Source organism: Hyla sarda, chromosome 5 (genome assembly GCF_029499605.1).
Source record: "Hyla sarda isolate aHylSar1 chromosome 5, aHylSar1.hap1, whole genome shotgun sequence".
In the NCBI taxonomy this organism is placed as follows: domain Eukaryota; kingdom Metazoa; phylum Chordata; class Amphibia; order Anura; family Hylidae; genus Hyla; species Hyla sarda.
The window spans coordinates 309,286,079-309,306,391 of record NC_079193.1 but is presented as its reverse complement, the minus strand read 5'-3'; the positions used below and the strand labels follow the sequence as shown (position 1 = coordinate 309,306,391).

The window sequence follows — 20,313 nt, the reverse complement described above, 5'->3', positions numbered from 1 at the left end:
TGGCTTGCAGCATCTGTACCAGTGTACCCCTTACTAGTTGGGTGATATGTGAGTTTGCCACTCACTTCAGGTGAGTGTCCATTACCTACGGGCTTGTTTGTTTGTGCCCTGCTCTTCTATCTGTTATATTCCCCTGCCATAGGGGCTCAAACTCACTGAGGTAACGCACTAGGCGCCCCCTGATGGTCTCTTTTTTGCTACTTTACAACAGAACATAATCCTAACTGGTTGCAGAATCATCCTTGTCCCAGATGAAACTCAGGCTGGGAAAAGTCCAGTAAGTGAGGGCGGGACTAGAACCTTTCTGTGTTCATTCCTGTCCTATCAGACTGAAGCATGAAAACAGAGAGGAGGGGGTTACAAAGCCTGCAGTGAATGGATGAAGAGACCCAGAACAGCACAGCAGACTCGGGGAGGAAGTGAATGCATGGTGAGTGAGGGCGGGCTCAGTGCTTGCCTTGTACAACCCTTCCTGAGCAGTGGTTGTCAGAACGAGTGAGGAGCAGAACAGAGGGATTTGTGAGCCAAAATAAAGAAACTAGACACAAAAAAAGACTTGTAAAGCATCTGCATGACCTAGTGAGTAAAATGTATAGGCATCATTTTTGTGATATGACAGGCATGCTTTAAATATATCTGCCCATCAGGACAGGTACACCTTTTAACTTTATTATGTTATTTTTTTTTCATGCTTAACAAAAATAGAACATTTTTAAAAGAATTGGCTTTCCATAGCCATATTGTAACCCCCTATAACTTTTTTTTCCATTTGAGCGAGTGTCAACTGTAATAAACAGCCGGCACCCACTGCATAAGAATTGAGCTCAGCTACTAAGCCCACTGCGCATCTCTTTACCGCACTTCTCACTGTGTGCACGTCAGCATGCTAAGCTGAAAAATTTCATAATTCTGGAATTTTTTCAACTCGGCATTATGACGTTCACACAGTCAGAAGTGCGGTGGAGAGCTAAGAAGCAGGCTTAGTAGCTGTGCTCACTCCATATGCCAGTGTTTCCCAACCAGTGTGCCCCCAGCTGTTACAAAACTACAACTCCCAGCATGCCCAGACAGCTTGTAGTTTTGCAACAGCTGGAGGCACCCTGGTTGGGAAACCTTGCCATATGCAGTGGGTGCTGGCAGTTTATTACAGTTGACGCTCACTGGCAGCTGCCAAGATCACACTTCAGTCTCTTCCTGGCAGTTTAACCCCTTAGATACCATGGCCAATTGCAGACATGGCATTAAGTAGGAAAATATATTTTATTTACTCTGCAATTTGGATGCATATGACTGCTTGAAATACTGAATCCATAGAAGTGGTAACATAAAATAAAGGCTTTTTCATTAAAATTCCAAAATATTTTTAATGCTTTAAAACTTTTGGATGAACCTTTGTCGTTTTTCATAGAAACCCTACTAACCTGTATGAATGTTTGCAAACTCTTATCTCCTTTCTATTATTTTGCAGTGTGTAATGACTAGGGGTTTATTACAGATTCTTTTGCAACCCATTCAGCATAGTCAAGCGTTTTTACCGCCAGCCCTGCTAAATATTTACAACACATTGCATTTTACCATACTAAATTATGATGAATAAGCACAAAAAGAACACTATGTCCCACTCAATCAAGAAAAATAGATAAGAATAAATAAGATTCTAAAAGACCTAATTTGATCAAACACATAAGATAGCTGGCAGCTGAATGATATCTCACCCGGCATCCTCATAAACATTCACATTCAGCCATGGAAAGAAGTAGAAAAGCCGCTACCAGACACCCCCGAGAAAAGAAAGGATCTGTCATGATGAAATGCAACACTGTCAGGATGGAGGTGGATCCTCTGTGTCAGAGAGGGATTGGCGTGGACCGTGTCGGTGGACCGGTTCTAAGTTGCTACTGGTATTCACCAGAGCCCGCCGCAAAGCGGGATGGTCTTGCAGCGGCGGTAGCAACTAGGTCGTATCCACCGGTAACGGCTCACCCTCTCTGACTGCTGAGACAGGCGCGGTACAGAAGGACAAGGCAAAAGCAAGGTCGGACGTAGCAGAAGGTCAGGGCAGGCAGCAAGGATCGTAGTCAGGGGCAACAGCAGGTCAGGAACACAGGCTTGGGACATACACAAACCGCTTTCACTGGCACAAGGCAACAAGATCCGGCAATACTGGGAAGGGGAAGTGAGGTTATATGGACCTGGAGCAGGTGGGAGCTAATTACAGTGATTGGGCCAGGCACCAATCAGTGGTGCACTGGCCCTTTAAATCTTAGAGAGTTGGCGCGCGCGCGCCCTAGAGAGCGGAGCCGCGCACGCCAGAACGTGACAGCCGGGGACCGGGACAGGTAAGTAGCTTGGAATGCGATTCGCGAGCGGGCGCGTCCCGCTATGCGAATCGCATCCCCGTCGTCAGTGTCAGTGCAGCGCTCCCGGTCAGCGTGTCTGACCGGGGCGCTGCAGAGAGGAAAACGCCGCGAGCGCTCCGGGGAGGAGCAGGGACCCGGAGCGCTCGGCGTAACAAACATCTGCTGTCAGGAGAGAGTCAGGAGGCCTCGTACATGTTAGGGTGGGTTCACACCACGTTTTTGCAATTCAGTTCCCGTATCCCGTTTTAGATGAAAAACGGGTTCCTCAAAACCTGACTAAACTGTATCAAAACGTGTATACAAATTTTAACCTGTATACAGTTAAAAACCTTATACAGTTTGAAAAATTATGTCCGGTTGCATAATTTTTTTAAGGAAAAAAATAAAAATAAAATAAAAAAAGTACAGTATATACTCGAGTATAAGCCGAGATTTTCAGCACGATTTTTCATGCTACAAACGCCCCCCTCGGCTTATACTCGAGTGAACTCTCCGCCTGTCAATCCCTTTCAGTAGTCTTCAACCTGTGGACCTCCAGATGTTGCAAAACTACAACTCCCAGCATGCCCAGACAGCCATCGGCTGTCCGGGCATGCTGGGAGTTGTAGTTTTGAAACATCTGGAGGTCCGCAGGTTGAAGACCACTGCGGCCTTTGTCATCATCCAGACCCCCCCCCCCCCCTTTAGTTTTGTACTCACCTCCCCTCGGTGGGAAGGAAGGGTGAGCTGGTCTGGGCCATCTATGCTGCAGGGACCGTCCGGTGGGGAGGGTTAGTTGTTCTCCGCTCCGGGCCGGCCCCGGACTAGTGACGTAGCCTTGACGACGGCGGATAGAGACGTTCCTGCGCATGAACGTCCCTGTGCGTCATCGTCAAGGCAACGTTACTAGTCCGGATGGCCCGGACCAGCTCACCCTTCCTTCCCACCGAGCGGAGGTGAGTAGAAAACTAAAGGGGGTGGTCTGGATGATGACGAAGACCCGGCAGTGGTCTTCAACCTGCGGACCTCCAGATGTTTCAAAACTACAACTCCCAGCATGCCCGGACAGCCGATGGTTGTCCGGGCATGCTGGGAGTTGTAGTTTTGCAACATCTGGAGGTCCGCAGGTTGAAGTCCACTGAAGGGATTGACAGGCAGTGATGATGAAGGGGGGGGGGGGGGGGATGATGACAGGGTGATGATGACAGGGTTATGATGACAGGGTGATGAGGACAGGCGGTGATGACAGGGTGATGATGATGAGGGTGATGATGATGAGGGTGATGATGACAGGGTGATGATGACGGGGGTGATGATGAAGGGGGGGATGATGACAGGGTGTTGATGATGAGGGTGATGATGATGGGGGTGTTAATGACGGGGGTTTGTATGGTGACATGGGGGGATGATGTATTTCCCACTCTAGGCTTATTGTCGAGTAAATAACTTTTCCAGGGTTTTTGGGGTGAAATTAGGGGCCTCAGCTTATATTCGGGTCGGCTTATACTCGAGCATATACGGTATACGTTTTTAACTTTTCACTCTATTACCAACAAAGTTTCACTTGTTTGAGTGAAATTCCAAGAAAAAAACTGTGCAAAGTCAAAAACCGTTTGGTGCAAACCAGATGGAGCCGTACACACACACGGTTCTGTACGGTTCCCATTGACTCCCATGTTTAAAAAAAAGTATACGGTTTCCAGACAGTTTTTCACCCGGACCAAACACCGTGGTAGGCTGCTGTTTTTGGTACCAGAAAAAAAAAAGAACGTACAAGATGCAAAACGGACACAACCGGATACATCTTTTGGCATACGGTTTTCAATGGAGAGTCAATGCATATGGTTTTCAATACAGTTCCGTGCGGTTTTCAATGGAGAGTCAATGGATATGGTTTTCCAAACGGTTCCGTACGGTTTTCAAATTAAAAACTTATACGGAACTGTATTGCAAAAATGTGGTGTGAGCCCAGCCTATGATTGTCTGTGGATCCTGAGGATAGTAATGGAATCCACTGACATGAAGCAATGTGGATTGGCAGCTTGAAGCTCTGGTACACATTGGGGGAGATTTATCAAAACCTGTCCAGAGGAAAAGTTGCTGAGTTGCCCATAGCAACCAATCAGATCGCTTCTTTCATTTTTCAGAGGCCTTTTCAAAAGTGAAAGAAGCAATCTGATTGGTTGCTATGGGCAACTCAGCAACTTTTCCTTGGATAGGTTTTGATAAATCTCCCCCATTGACCATAGTGAGAGCCTAGAAGAAGAAAAATTCCTCTCTAGTCCAGGGTAATCAATAATTCAATATTAATAACACTAAGTAGAACATTTTGCAAAAACATGTATCATCATAGCTTGTTTTGCGCAGCATTTGAGATCTATCTGCATATGTAGCAGAAGGCCCAGATCTATAAAAAGGCATGTGTGCCAGCAGAAGTCACTTTATACATGCGACATTTGCATAGCCAATGTGTGCCTTAAAGGCCAATGTGTGCCTTGTTTACAGGGGCAAAGACCTTGATACATTTTCCACAAGATTCCTGTAATAGTGGTAAGACAGAAACCACCATTGATCGGCAAGCAATAAGAGATAATGATGTGTACAGATGAGTCAAAAATAGAATAGAATGTCAGGTAGAATATCATACAAACAGTATTTATCCATTTATTCAATCAGTGTTCAGAGCCCAATAGACAACGATCCAGGGGCAATTATCGGGATTGGTGGGGGTCCCAACAGTGTGACCCTGACCAGTCTGCTAGTTAGCACTTATTCTAATTCTTTGATTTCTATTGTGTTCTAAAAATTTCTTGAGCTGTCATATCAATAGAAAAATAATCATGCGTATATATTACTCACTAGGTCATGCAGATTCTTTACATGTCTTTTTATGTGTCTAGCTTCTGTATTTGGCTCACAAATCCTTCTGATCTGCTGCTCAATCATTCTGACATCCATTCCTCAGGAAGGGGCGTGTCCGAGGCAAGTACTGAGCCCGCCCTCACTCACCATGCATTCACTTCCTCCCTGAGTCTGCTGTGCTGGGTCTCTTCATCCAATCACTGCAGGCTGCTCTGTAACCTCCTCCTCTCTGTTTTCATGCTAAAATCTGACAAGACAGGAGTGAGCACATAGGAGTGCTAGTCCTGCCCTTATTTCCTGGGCTTTATTCCAGCCTATGCTTCAGCTGGGACAAAGATGATGCTACAGTTGGACAGGGTTATGCTCTGGACAGTATGGGGACCCCTGGGTGCCACCGACTGATTTAGGCCATGATTTCTACAAAAAGGAAACAAAAAGTTTTTATGAAGTATATTAGAAAGGTTGCTGTTTTGTTTTATCAAACAGATAACAAGTTTTTGTTTGTGACAGTGCCCATTTAACCTCTTCAGGACACAGGGCGTATGGATACGCCCTGCATTCCGAGTCCTTAAGGACCGAGGGCGTATCCATACGCCCGTGGGAAATCCGGTCCCCACCGCTAGCCGGTTGGGGACCGGAGCCGGATGCCTGCTGAAATCATTCAGCAGACACCCTGGCACATCGCCCAGGGGGGTCCTGAGACCCCCCCATGTCGGCGATCGGAAAAAATCGCATGTCAATTCAGACATGCGATTTTCTCCAATTCCGGGCTGATCGGGTCTCTGGTGACCCGATCACCCGGAAAATAGGGCTGATCGGAGTTGTCAGCAACAGCCCCGATCAGTCTAAAGGATAGGAGTGAGGTCGCAAAGCTGCGATCTACTCCTATCCCCTGGCATTAGTCAGAACGGAGTACCTGCAGGAGAAGATGCCTGGGGACCTGGGATCTTCGCTGGAGCCTGCTGGATCCTGATCAGGTAGGGAATCGACAGTGGGGGGGGGGGGGGAGGAATTGAAAGTGAAAGTAAATCGATCTTTACTGTGGCAACCACTAGGGGGGCTAAACTGCAACTCCCAGCATGCCCAGACAGCCAAAGGCTGTCTGGGCATGCTGGGAGTTGTAGTTTTGCAACATCTGGAGGGTCACAGTTTGGAGACCACTGTTACAGTGGTGCCCAACAGTAGCCCTCCAGATGTTGCCAAACTACAACTCTCAACATGCCTAGACTGCCCAGGCATGCTGGGAGTTGTAGTTCTGTAACATCTGTCCCTTCAGATTTAGCAATTTTCATTACATTTTTGAAAATTGCTGCTCTACTTTGAAGCCCTCTCATTTTTTCAAAAAGCAAAAATATGTCCATTTTATGATGCCAACATAAAGTGGACATATTGTGTTTGTGAAGAAAAATAAAATTTATTTGGAATATCCATTTTCCTTACAATTAGAGAGCTTCAAAGTTAGAAAAATGCAAAATTTTCATGAAATTTTTCACCAAAAAAGGATGCAATTAACGCTGAAAATTTACCACCAAAATAAAGTAGAATATGTCACGAAAAAACTATCTCAGAATCAGAATATTCGGTAAAAGCGTTTTCGCGTTATTAATTCGTAAAGTGACGGTGGTCAGAATTGCGAAAAAGGGCTCAGTCCTTAAGGTGAAAAAGGGCTGCGTCCTTAAGGGGTTAAATAAAAGGAAATTGATACAGAACAGAAAAGAAAATCTACATACAGGAGGAAAAAAATAAGGATTAGGAGAAAAAATTTCGTTTTCCAGATGGCCTGTAATGGTACTTTGGAATCACCTGGCATAAGATGTTCATACACACAAAATTACCAATGTGTCTAAAGTCAAGTGATGTCTGCTGCAATGTTAGGAGTAATTTACAAGACTGATATCAAATTATAGGGAGCATTTTGTTGCAATCATTTTCTACAATAGATATTTGGGATATTTTAACTTGACATGCCACAAATCTCCTTTCAAAGAATGGAAAGTTGGAATTTTGTGTGGGCACTATTCTTTACTAGTGTTGCTCGCGAATATTCGCAATTCGAATATTATTCGCGAATATCGCATATTCGCGAATTTCGTGAATATAGCGCTATATATTCGTAATTACGAATATTCATTTTTTTGTTTTTTTTTCTTCACAGTACACATCACAGTGATCATCCCTCTCTGCTTCCAGCTTGTGTGGTGTAAAGAAGGCTGTAATACTACTGTGTGAGACTGGCGTGCAAAAATTAGCATATGCGAAAATTAGCATATGATAATTTTCGCATATGCGGATTTTCGCGTGTGTTAATTTTATATATGCTAATTTTCACATGTTAATTTTCGCATACGCGAATTTTCGCATATGCGAAAATAAAACGAGAATATAACGGATATGCGAATATTCACGGATATATGACGAATATTCGTCCATATATTCGCGAATATTCGCGAATTCGAATATGGCCTATGCCGCTCAACACTATTCTTTACATTCAAAGCCATTCAAGTCTAAGCTGAATTAAAGAGCTGGAGTACTCCTTTAACTGTTTCGGCATCTTCCATACAGCTCAATAAAAAATGACCCTATGCCCAGCCAACTAACTGACAAGTCCTTGGGTGCATCGAATATTTGGCATATCAATGGTCTTTCTAATCTAACAAATCCAGAATGACTTACTCATGTAGAAACTGGGCCTTCATTTCAGATCTAGTTTGGAACTTTTAATAGTTTTAACCTCTCCAGGACAAACGGTGTACAGGTACGTCCTTGTGTTCTGGTACTTAAAGGGGTACTCCATTGTAAACATCTTATCATAAGATGTTAGATCGTGCGGGTCCCACCGCTAGGGACCCCCGCGATTTCCAGCGCGGCACCCCCAGAGATTAACTTCTGACACCTCTGCCTGTCTCAGGAACTGTCCAGAGTAGGAGAGGTTTGCTATGGGGATTTGCTGCTACTCTGGACAGTTCCTGAGACAGGCAGATGTGTCAGCAGAGAGCACTGTGGTCAGACAGAAAAGAACAACTCAACTTCAGCAGCTGATAAGTTCTGGTAGGATTAAGATTTTTTTTTATAGAAGTAATTTACAAATCTATTTAACTTTCTGGAGCCAGTTTATATGAAAAAATAAATGTTTTTTCATGGAATACCCCTTTAAAGCAAGCTTAGCTCCTTAGCTTGCTTTACAGTCCCCTAGTCTAGGAAAGGGGTCCTCCGGTTCGGGATCGAAACGCGTTGCCAATAAAGAAGTTTATCTCCATCCCTGGGTACCAGCGCCTTCTTAAGAGGAATCTATCCACGTATTTCTTCCCACTCTCTTTAAGAGAGGCATGGAAGCAGTCCTGGTTGGACAGGGTTCTTCAGATGAAATAATTCCTATGCATAATCCCATCCTAATACCCAAATTTATAACCCCATCCTACCAGATATACAGCCTTTTTTTTTTTTTTTTTCAGCTACGAAGTGTTGTTCAGCCAACTCAATATAACCACTGCAGGTGAAGGGGCCGAAGGCTGAAACCAGGACAACATTTGACTTTTGATCTGTTCCCTTTGACAACAAGAGTAAGTGTTGCAAACCAATTAAAATAATTAGAATTTATATTACTATCAATAAAAGAGAAGAATTCGGCATCTACAGTCAGAATGAGAGCTGTGGTACGCTGCTGCCATCTGCTGGTAACAATTTATTAAAGTCTGCTTAAGAGGGATTTCCTAGGTTTTAGGTTAATAAAAAGTCATGGTTATATTAACAATACATTCTACAACTTTTTAATATTCTTAATACTTTTTGTTTCAATTCATCACTATTTCCAAGATCATTGTTTGCAAAGAGAGCGCTATTGTTTACATTCATGGAACTTTTGAGCGGAATATGATGGAAAAATTCAGCTCGGAAATTCTGTTGCAGCAGAGTCCCCTTGCTTTCAATGGGATTCTGCTGCACCGCGCACACAGCGAAATTTCCACGGCGGAAACATCTGCCACAGAAACCCCAATTCCTGTCTCTGCCAAAAGAATTGACATGTCAATACTTTCGACGAAACCCGCTCGGAAATGCATTGTCGTCTATGGAAACCGTGCATTTTCACAAGGTTGTAGCGCTGGCATATGCCAGAAAAAAAAAACCCAGGGAAACTGCAACTACTTTTTCCAGCATATGGCACTGTTTCCTAATCAGGGAGCCTGCTGCTGTTGCTAAACTATACCCCCAGCATTCCCAGACAGCCAAAGGCTGTCTGGGAATGCTGGGAGTTGTAGTTTAGCAACAGCTGGAGGCTCCCTGTTTGGGAAACAACGCCATAAAAAAGGTCTGCTCACATTTTTTTTTTTAAATCATCACTGGAGGTGGGGCTACAATGGAACAGGACAGATATGGAGCAGAGATGGGTAAGTGAACTTCTGCTCACTGTATACAGTCACCTATATAAGATAGCTGTATACTGTATACAACCCCAGGGAGTTAGCTAGCGTTGCTCTTTTCTTGCTGAGCCCATGCATAGCGCTCAGCAAGGTGTCAAAATAGCTAAGTTGCGCTAAGCAGAGCAACTTAACTCTTTAATTGCTTAGCCGGCGCTTAGTGCTCAGACTACCAAGGGCTTGCTGTAAACCAACGATGTATACAGATCGCTGGTTCACTGTATGTTGTTGCTGGGCATGAGTTGTTGCAGTATATCTCCTGCCTAGCATGAGCTGTACCCACAGCTGTATAGGAATCCTGTTTTAAAATGAAAACAGAGGTGAAGGTAAAGTTCCCAGCAGTATCAGTACAGTATAGAATATAGATGTGTGGCTGTGTAGGGTTACATAGTTCAGGGTTAAAAAAAGATGACTCCATCAAATTCATTCTATAAACCTACTCTGTTGGCCCATAGGAAGTTTTAACGGGTATATTATTACATTTGTTTGTACTTTTGTATATGCAAACCTCTATTATACAAATGTGTGTTTGCTTTTGGATTGTATCCGCTGCTGATCTATGCACTGAGGCAGTGTAAGCAGGTGAGCTCGACTCCTTTGTTTATTATCCCTTGTTTACTCCCTAAATGGAAAGGTGGGTCCACATGACTCCATTTATTGTCTATAGGCAGAGCTGAGATACCTGTACACATCACTAATGATAGGAAATACATTTTTAGGGCTGGAACACCCCTCTAAATGGACACAGTCACTTAAAAAAAAACTTAAAAGTCATGTCAAAAGTTTTTATCAATCAGACTATGGGTCTTCAGATCCCAACCAATTGTTAAAATAAGTCTGGATAAGTGCATGGAAAGGGAGTTCTCTTAAGTCTGTCCATGTGATCAAGACGGACTACAAATATAATTCTATGGGATTGTCGTCTCGGTTGCGTGCAAAGAGAATTGGGAGAGAAGTGCTAAGACAAGCTTTTCTTTCCCAAATTATTCTAGCAATCAAGTCTCTACTCAGGGCCGGTTTTGCCCTCTGAATCTGAAACACCTGCTCATTCGAAGCGCCTGCCCAGCCAGAACCATCGTTGCAAACCCAAACCCCCGGTAACATAATCATCATTCTTCAGCCTGCTGAAGGAGCGCAGTGCCACCTCCGAGGCAGACAAGCAGGGTAGGTCCTGACATTGTGCGTGCCTCCGCTCCATAACGCCCAACCCCCAACCACTTCCCCCTCCAATAAACCACCCCCGCTCCTGAGCGATCACGTCTGGAGGAGTACTGCTTTCAGCGGCAACATGCTCCTCAGAGGCAGACAGGCATGATTGCTGATCTTCTCTGGCTCATGACATCACAACTGTCTCCGCCCCTCCGCCACCGCTCGAGCTATAGAGGACAATGATGCCACTACTGACAGCCGATGGGGGCTTGTGTGCGGATTCTTACAGTATGTGTAAGTGCACCATTATGTATGTTTGTTACAGCGTGTCACTCCAGTAGTATGGTAATTACAATAGGAGGGGGTTTGTTACAGTGTGTCAGCCCAGTAGCAAGGAGATTACATGAGGAGGAGGTTGTTACAGTGTGTCACTCCAATAGTAAGGAGATTACTTGGGAAGGGGGTTTGTTAGTGTCACCCCAGTAGTAAGGTAATCACATGAGGAGGAGGTTTATTACAGCGTGTCACCCTAGTAAGGTGATTACATGACAAGGTTTGTTACAGTGTGTCACCCCAGTAGTAAGGCGATTACATGATGAGGAGGTTTGTTACAGTGTGTCAACCCAGTAGTATGGAGATTGCATGAGGAGGGGTTTTGTTACAGTGTGTCACCCCAAAAGTAAGGAGATTACATGAGGAGAGGGTTTGTTGCAGTATGTCTCCCCAGTAGTGAGGAGATTACATGAGGAGGAGATTTGTTACAGTGTGTCACCCCAGTAGTAAGGAGATTACATGAGGAGGAGATTTGTTACAGTGTGTCACCCCGGTAGCAAGGAGATTACATGAGGAGGAGGTTTCTTACAGTGTATCAACCCAGTAGTAATGAGAAAGCAGAGCCAATGGGCGGGGACAAATGGCGGCAAAATTAGCTTTCGCCTAGAGTGGCAAATATCCTTGTACCAGCCCTGTCTCTACGTGATGACTAAATGTTTTTTTTTTATGTGACAGGTACTAAAGTGTACCTGTTTAAAAGTACTTTACAAAGTTTCCAAAAGTCTTTGTATATTGATTACTCATTGATCACTCTTTCATGATCTCTGCTTGCGGTCTTGCAACCATCATGTAAATTTTTGTGATAGACTTACAAGAAAAGGTTTTGATTTTTGAACGGTAACAGAAAGAGCCCTGAGCCCTGTGTTTTTCACATGACCATGATAAATCTTTGTAAACTGGTAAGTAAACAGTTAATCACTGACTGCTATTGACAATCACACTGTATTGAAACACAGATGGAAAGATTTTATAACTTTTTGTTATACAACTTATAACCTTTATCTGCTGAAATTGTGATACTGTAATAAAGTGCAATGCAATGGACGAGATAAAGGAGTACTATGGCGCTTTTTTAAAATTTAAGCAATGTCCATCTGCGAAGAAGACAGGGACCAGAGAACGGGACACCGACATCGGGGGAACGTAGGCAGGTGAGTTAAAGTTTTTTTTGTTTCATTTTGCAGCCCGGGCACAGAGGGTTAATAAAAAAAAGTGCCATAATACTCCTTTAAAACACATACAGTATACAGTGGGTGATTTCTAAGCATTGGAGACATAGACAGCAATATAAGTAAATGTTACATATATTTTATTGTGATGATATCTTGTGGGGTTGAGATGTGTATACAATGAGAACGGCTTTGTTACACTTTATCATGGTTATATGTTCTTGTGTCTTTAGACTGAACTTTTAGTATTATATTTTCAGTTTCAAGATAAATTAAAAAAAGCGTTTTGACCTAATAGTTGAGAATGCATTGAAAAGTCTTTGTCTCACACAGAGGAAAATAACGTAGCCTGCTCCCGCCAGCAATCCTATAGTGACGGTAGCGCCCAGAATAGAAGGGGCTCGTTTTTTGGCCACGCGGAATGCAGTCGGCAGAACGGCGGAAATTAAAATATTATTGACATTTCCAAGCACTTCATTGAAAGTCTTCCTCTGCAGGATTCTCTCATAGTATGCCTCCAAATTAGGACGCTTTCCATTCCCCCAGTTCCTTCTGGCAAATCCAAGGAACTTCAATCGGTGAAGAGTGACGGCTAGTGATACGTCTGCCAGGCTGAAGAACTGTCCACACAGCCAGGACTCACTGCCTGAACCTTCTTCTGTATACAAGAGAGAAAGGGAGAAATACTAAAGGAAAGAAACCTGTTCTTATAAGACATTTCATAGCACCGGCTGATATTAGTATTTACATACAGTATAGTGTATTTAGTGTCTGTGTATATATATATATATATATATATATATATACACAGTGGTCCCTCAAGTTACAATATTAATTGGTTCCGGGACGACCATTGTATGTTGAAACCATTGTATGTAGAGACCAGAACTCTATGGAAACCTGGTAATTGGTTCTAAAGGCACCAAAATGTCATCCAAAAATAGGAAAGAGTGAGAATTAAAGAAAAATAAGTAGATAACTAATACAGATAAAGCAAATCCTTACATATAAAAGTAAGAAAGATCTGCTGGGAGCTGTAAATCGCGGTCTATGTCAGTGTTTCCCAAGCAGGGAGCCTCCAGCTGTTGCAAAACTACAACTCCCAGCATGCCCGGACAGCCAAAGGCTGTCCGGGCATGCTGGGAGTTGTAGTTTTGCAACAGCTGGGGGCTCCCTGCTTTGGGAAACACTGGTCTATGTAGAGGACAGGAGCTTCTTCTGGGTCCTGTACAGCACACGCAATGTCCTAAAAAAGTAACATGGAGTCGCCCTCACCTGGTGTCCAAAGGAGCAGCTAACCCTGGTACAGGTAAAGTGTACAGAACATGTAATACCTCCCTGTACTGTAGGGGGCGCTACAAGACACCAGTCAGTGCATGCACTTCAGTAATACAGGTAAAGAGTACAGAACATGTAATACCACCCTGTACTGTAGGGGGCGCTACCAGACACCAGTCAGTGCATACACTTCAGTAATACAGGCGTTTTACCAGTAAATGCCCATTCTGATTGGTCAGTTCTTCCGGCCATTGACATGTTTCACAGATCTGGACTGTCTGTACATTGTATGTTGAGTCTGGTTTCAACTTACAATGGTCCAGAAAAGGCCATTGTATGTTGAAACTATTGTATGTGGAGGCCATTGTAAGTTGAGGGGGTCACTGTATATCCATCTATCATTGCAAATTATGCAATTACACCTAGGTCTCAGTAGACCCCAAAAACCACTTTGTCTTATACAATTACAACATTGGAATAACTTGCGCCTCTATAACCATGAAGCACTGACAAGAGTACAATACAGAGTTTTATGGGTTTTTTTTTACATGGTTTACAAGGATTGCTATTTGTGGAGTAATTAGGAACTCAATACTGTTATACATAACATAAGCCCAAATAATCTAAAATTTTACAAAATGGGTCAAACTAAAGTCTTACTTAAAAATGCTAAAAAAATATCTGTCGAAATGATCTAATAGAGCCGATGACAAAAATGATGTTACCAGCACCCTACATAGAAATAATAGAGCCCTGTAGTGAACAACCCCAACTCCCCCCACAACCCTACCTTTCCACTGAGGGAAGCAAAAAGCTTTTGCATTTTGAAAAGTTTGGCTACAGTGACACATGAGAAACAATGCTGATTTCTTTAGTCGAAAATCTGCAACATTTCCGAACCACAGATCGTACCGATTTTTTAGCAGATTTGCTGCTGCATATAAAAGCAGAGACTACAGGAAGTCTAGTACAGTAAGTGAGCGGTAATGGAAACTGTACTGTATCGCTGCTCACTTTCAGTTCACATACTGTATTTATCTCCATTAACTAACAACTTTCTGTAACTATAATAAATTTACCTGGTCCGGGCCTTTGCCTGCTGACTTTATACTTTGCCATCCTCCAGGTTCCACCCTTTCTCTTCCTGACTCTGCTTCTGACTTGTATTGCAATCTCCTCTCGGTTTTGACTCTCTGGCTTGCACTCGAATGATTTTGTACCTTATCTGTTCGTGTGTTGCTGACCTGGCCTGTCTGACTTCCCTGATGTTCCAGGCACTTTGTGTAGGGACCGCTGACCAATTGGGGACTGTCATTTAGGACAGATCATCCAAGTAGTTCCAGCCCACTTGTACTGCTAAATGGAGGTCCAGGGAGCTGTTCTCATACTGGGTTATAGGACCCCCGCCACTCAGACATTTATGGTATAAAAAGAAGTCGCCATTGTTATTATTAGTAGTTATTCCTGGTTCATATTACCTGGTGTCTCTTCACTACGTCTTTGTAATTCAGTTTCTACCTGGTCCAGAACTTTTTCCAGCTCATCTAGTATTTTCTTTAAGTACTTTATGTTATCATGCTCCATCAGTTTAGTCTGTAAATACAACACCATGCTGGAATTACAAATCCAACTATTCACCCAATACAATCTGAATAAATGAATTTGGTTATACATTCAATATACATAGTCTACACACTTTATCTTATAGTAACATATACTCTCTTTTGATTAACCCACACATTTGTAAACTATGAATGAAAAGTTGTAATAACCCAACACCTTAAATATTAATAATTAATAAAATTCTGTAAAAATGTATAAAATTCAGTTAAGATATATAGCGGGTCAGTTCCGGCAGCTATCAACAGCCGGGACCCGTGTCTAATGCTGGACATCACAGATCGCGGTGATGCCTGAAATTAAAGTTGCGGCTATCAAAGTTGATATCAGCGTCTATAGTGAAAGGACTGCCGCAGTGAAATAGCAGCGTCCTGAACAGCTGAGAGGACGAGGGGAGGGTCCCTACCTGCCTCCTCACCGTCCGATCGCTGATCTGCTGCTTCATGCCTGCTCAGCAGGCTGGAGCAGCAGAGCGCCGATAACACTGATCAATGCTAGCATTGAACAGTGTATGCAAGATTTCATGTAATAGTCCCCTATGTGGACTAAAAAATGGTGTAAAAAAAAGTAACAACAAAAAAAAAGTTAATAAGTGTGATTTAAAGGGGTACTCCGGTGAAAAACGTATTTTTTTAAATCAACTGGTGCCAGAAAGTTAAACAGATTTGTAAATTACTTCTATTAAAAAATCTTAATCCTTCCTGTACTTATTAGCTGCTGAATACTACAGTGGAAATTATTTTCCATTTGAAACACAGAGCTGTCTGCTGACATCATGAACACAGTGCTCTCTGTTGACATCTCTGTCCATTTTAGGAACTGTCCAGAGTAAAAGGAATCCCCATAGCAAACCTATGCTGTTCTGGACAGTTCCTAAAATGGACAGAGATGTCAGCAGACAGTTCTGTGTTTCAAAAAGAAAATAATTTCCTCTGTAGTATTCAGAAGCTAATAAGTACAGGAAGGATTAAGATTTTTTTAATAGAAGTAATTTACAAATCTGAAATTGGAGGTGGGGGGCTCACACTAAATAGGTGATGAATGAGTGTCGAGGTGCTGTATGATACACGTTAACCCTACGTGTCTAGGTATAATATAGAAAAATATATGGAGATACAGACCTCTAGATACTCATATGCTAATAATAATAATCTATGTGGGATGTAATGATGGGATATAGTGATTGCTGGTCTGGTATCGGGATGTGGTGATAGTGTGTTGATGATTGTCTAATACCCCATGTCATGTAAATACCCCATGTGTTGACGTAAAGTGCTCTGCGGGCGCACTACAATGCTCAGAAGAGAAGGAGCCACATTTGACTTTTTGAAAGCAAATTTAGATTAAATGGTTTTTGGGGGGCATGTCACATTTAGGAAGCCCCTATGGTGCCATAATAGCAAAAAAAAAACAAGGCATACTGTTTTGGAAACTACACCCCTCAAGGCACGTAACAAGGGGTACAGTGAGCCTTAACACCCCACAGGTGTTTGACGACTTTTCGTTATAGTTGGATGTGTAAATAAAATAAAAAAAATTCACAAAAATGCAGTTCCCCCCCCCCAAATTTACCATTTTTACAAGAGGTAATAGAAGAAAATGCCCCCCAAAATTTGCAACCCCATTTCTTCTGAGCATGGAAACACCCTATGTGTGGACGTAAAGTGCTCTGCGGGTGCACTACAATTTTTAACCACATTTCTTCTGAGTATGGAAATACCCCATGTGTGGATGTAAAGTGCTCTGCGGGCAAACTACAATGCTTAGAAGAGGATTGCCATTGTGCTTTTGGAGAGAGAATGTGTCTGGAATTGAAAGCCATGTGCGTTTACAAAGCCCCCATGGTGCCAGAACAGTGGACCCCCCCATATGTGACCCCATTTCGGTAACTATACCCCTCACGGGATGTAATAAGGGGTGCAGTGAGCATTTACACCCCACTGATGTTTGACAGATCTTTGGAACAGTGGGCTGTGCAAATGAAAAATTTAATTTTTCATTTTCATGGAACACTGTTCAAAAAATCTGTCAGACACTTGTCGGTTGTAAATGCTCACTGCACCCCTTATTAGATTCTGTAAGGGGTAAAGTTTCCGAAACAAACTCAGTGTTTCGCAACCAGTGTGCCTTCAATTGTTGCAAAACTACAACTCTAAGCATGCACTTACAGATGAAGGGCATGCTGGGACTTGTAGGCAACTCCCAGCATGCCCTTTGGTAGTTTGTGCATGCTGGAAGTTGTATTTAGGCAATTGCTGGAGGCACACTTTTTCATAGAAAAAATGTAACTCCAGCTGTTGCATAACTAAAACCCCCAGCATGCACAAACTACCAAAGGGCATGCGGAGAGTTGTAGTAGTGCCTTCTGCTGTTGCATAACAACAACTCCCAGCATGCCCTTTTGTGCATGCTGGGAGTTGTTGCTAAGCAGCAGCAGGAGGCCAGCCTTACCTCCTGCTGCTGCTCTGCCGGATCCTGCCTGCCACCTCTGCCGCTGTTTCCGCTCCGGGGCCCCGCCGCTGATGCCGGGGATCGGGGGCCCCCACTCCAGGTACATACTCCCACCACCCGCTCTCTCCCTCTGGAGTAGGGGCAGAGCAGGTGCCGTTAGGGACACCCACACAGCAGGAGTCCTGATTCGTCGGCTGGTAACGGCCGACGAATCAGGACTATCATTCCTGCTGCTATAGGGTGATAAGTAACCCGAGTCATTGGGGACCCGATTGACCCAGAATCTCCGCAAATCGACGATCTGAAATGATCGCCGATTTGCGGCAATCACCGACATGGGGGGTCTCAGGACCCCCCAGGGGTTTGCACGGGGTGCCTTCTGAATGATTTCAGCAGGCATCCTGGTCCAGGCCCCGGGACCGGAATTCCCACGGGCATAAAGGTACACCCTTGGTGCATAAGTACCAGGACGTCAGGGCGTACCCATACGCCCGTGGTCCTTAAGGGGATAAAGTAGTAAAATAAAATAAAACCTACATAAATTGGGTATTATTGTAACCGTATGGACCTACAGAATACATATAAGGTTTAATTTTTACAGAAAAGTCCACTGCGTAGAAATGGAAGCCGCAAAAAATTACAAAATGGTGGGGGGGTTTTAAAATTTTGTCCCGCAAATAATTTTTTTTCTTGTTTTGCTATAGATTTTGTGGTGAAATTACTGATGTCATTACAAAGTAATATTTGTAGCGCATAAAAAAAAGCCCTCATATAGGTCTGTAGGTGGAAAACTGAAAGCGTTATGATTTTTAGAAGGTGAGGAGGAGAAAATGAAAGTGCAAAAACGGAAAACCCCTGAGTCCTTAAGGGGTTAACAAGGGTTGTCTCTCCACAAACTCCCATTTTTTATGGAAGTGACTGTGGCTGGTTTTGGAAGCAATGGAGGGGCAGATATAGAATTGTAATACTTAGAAAGCTCAAGTCTATGTGTAGCACACACTTGTGACTCTTACAGGGGAGTCCTAAGCAGAGGAATCCTACTTTCTATTATATTTATATTAGGAACACTTACTTTTAGGCGTTTTTGTTTTGCAATGTATGCATCTTCAAGGTCAGGGTTTTCTTGAGCGAGTTTCTTGAGTTCAGATTCAGTACTACCAATCTGACCTGCAAGTAGTTAATGTTGAAGAGAATTAGATGTATTTGTTGCTAAGAGCTGTAGACATCATTGGATAGCTGTTGTGGAATAAAGACAAAATGTGCCTTTTCTGGAGCTAATGGTGGTTACCAAACTTATATATTCATCTTTTTATTTCAAAGCGAAGTGTCAAGGAGGTGGAGTCAAGCTGCTCAAGTGCCACAGCTTGGCATGTCTTGTCGCTCATCCTCACCTCCCAGACCCTCTTTCATTGGAATCTGAGCCCTGTACATCACTTAAGGATTAAGGATTGGCTGGGAGGTGAGGGTGAGAGAGAAGGCACTTGAACAGCTCGGCCCTGCCTCCTTGACACTTTGCTAAGAATTAAAAATTTGATTTCATAAGTTTGGCAACCATCATCGGCTACAATGCAATGTGCAAGTCGCAGTGCGCATGCGCAGTATACTCGCACATCGCAGCAGCTTTCGGCCTAGCTCATGGAGCAGGGGGAGAAGCCGCGATGTGTGCGAGTACACCACACATGTGCGGCAACTCGCACATCGCTTCAGTGTGTCTGCTCGTAGCAGCCTAATGCCGCTCTGAGCAGGCACATGTAAAGCCACCATGCAGCGGTCCTTTAGCGGTTATCTACAGCATAAAATATGCTGTGGGTCCTCTCATGTGAACGTACCCTTAGTCTGATTAAAAACTTTGAGAAGTTTTGTAGGCAACATTTTTTTATTTGTGTGATATAGTACTGTACTTTACTATCTGTGCAAGAAGTCTTAGATTCTGGTATTTGTCCAGTAAATTCTGCAACATTTTATGCAGCAACGTGTTACACTCAGCTATTTGAAAGGGGCGCTATGTAGTACAGTACTACGTTTCCCTGCAACAGTCTTTGTAGAGGAGATCTCTTGCCATCTGTAATATCCTCCTTAAATATCAGTTGTTCCCTATAATGTATAAAAGACAGGATGCACGTCACGCCCCCTCCCATAGACTTGCACGCCCCCTCCCATAGACCGTGACGTCACAAGCCTCTCCCCTGCACCCGATGCTGTAAACAAACTCCAGGTGAAGCAGGGAGATCGCGGGGGACCCCCGCAATCAGACATCTTATCCCCTATCCTTTGGATAGGGGATAAGATGTCTAGGGGCGGAGTACCCCTTTAATAAGATTTTGGCCATGTCTAAAAATCTGAATCATTATAAGCAAATATTTAATAGATGTCAGTATTCATTTGGGAATAAAAAGAATTCAAAGCTAAGTAGACTTATGGGACTGTATATACAGTACATACTGCGAATTCTTGATGTTGCATATGCTGGTATCTTGGAATCCACCGCTAGCTCGGGGTGCAGGATACAGCCATGAGTATATGCGTCCATAGGCAATGAGTCCAGCAGTTCCCTGTAGTGCTGCACCCTAATATGGTAGACGCTCCCTTCATCTGGTACAAGTTTGGGTGTTTTCTCTGTAAGTGTATTCAGATATTAATAGGATGATATACAGACCATGGTTATTACATCAATCTGGAAAAAGAACACCCTAC

The 20,313-nt window shown here is 43.4% G+C and overlaps 1 protein-coding gene across 3 annotated transcripts in view; it reads right to left on the bottom strand.

Moving 5' to 3' along the window:
• Positions 1 to 12,387: 12,387 nt before the first annotated feature.
• The window catches only part of GDAP1 (ganglioside induced differentiation associated protein 1), a 72,220-nt gene continuing 64,294 nt past the window's right edge, over positions 12,388 to 20,313 (bottom strand). For 2 of the 3 annotated variants that reach the window (XM_056522173.1, XM_056522171.1), the window contains 4 exons: positions 20,062 to 20,235; positions 18,692 to 18,786; positions 15,027 to 15,141; positions 12,388 to 12,928 (listed from right to left, as the gene is read on the bottom strand). In XM_056522173.1, coding sequence (XP_056378148.1) covers positions 12,543 to 12,928; positions 15,027 to 15,141; positions 18,692 to 18,786; positions 20,062 to 20,235 — 770 coding nt within the window. In that variant the 3' untranslated portion in view covers positions 12,388 to 12,542. The remainder of the gene's footprint in view (positions 12,929 to 15,026; positions 15,142 to 18,691; positions 18,787 to 20,061; positions 20,236 to 20,313) is intronic. The other variant, XM_056522172.1, reaches the window with a different exon arrangement.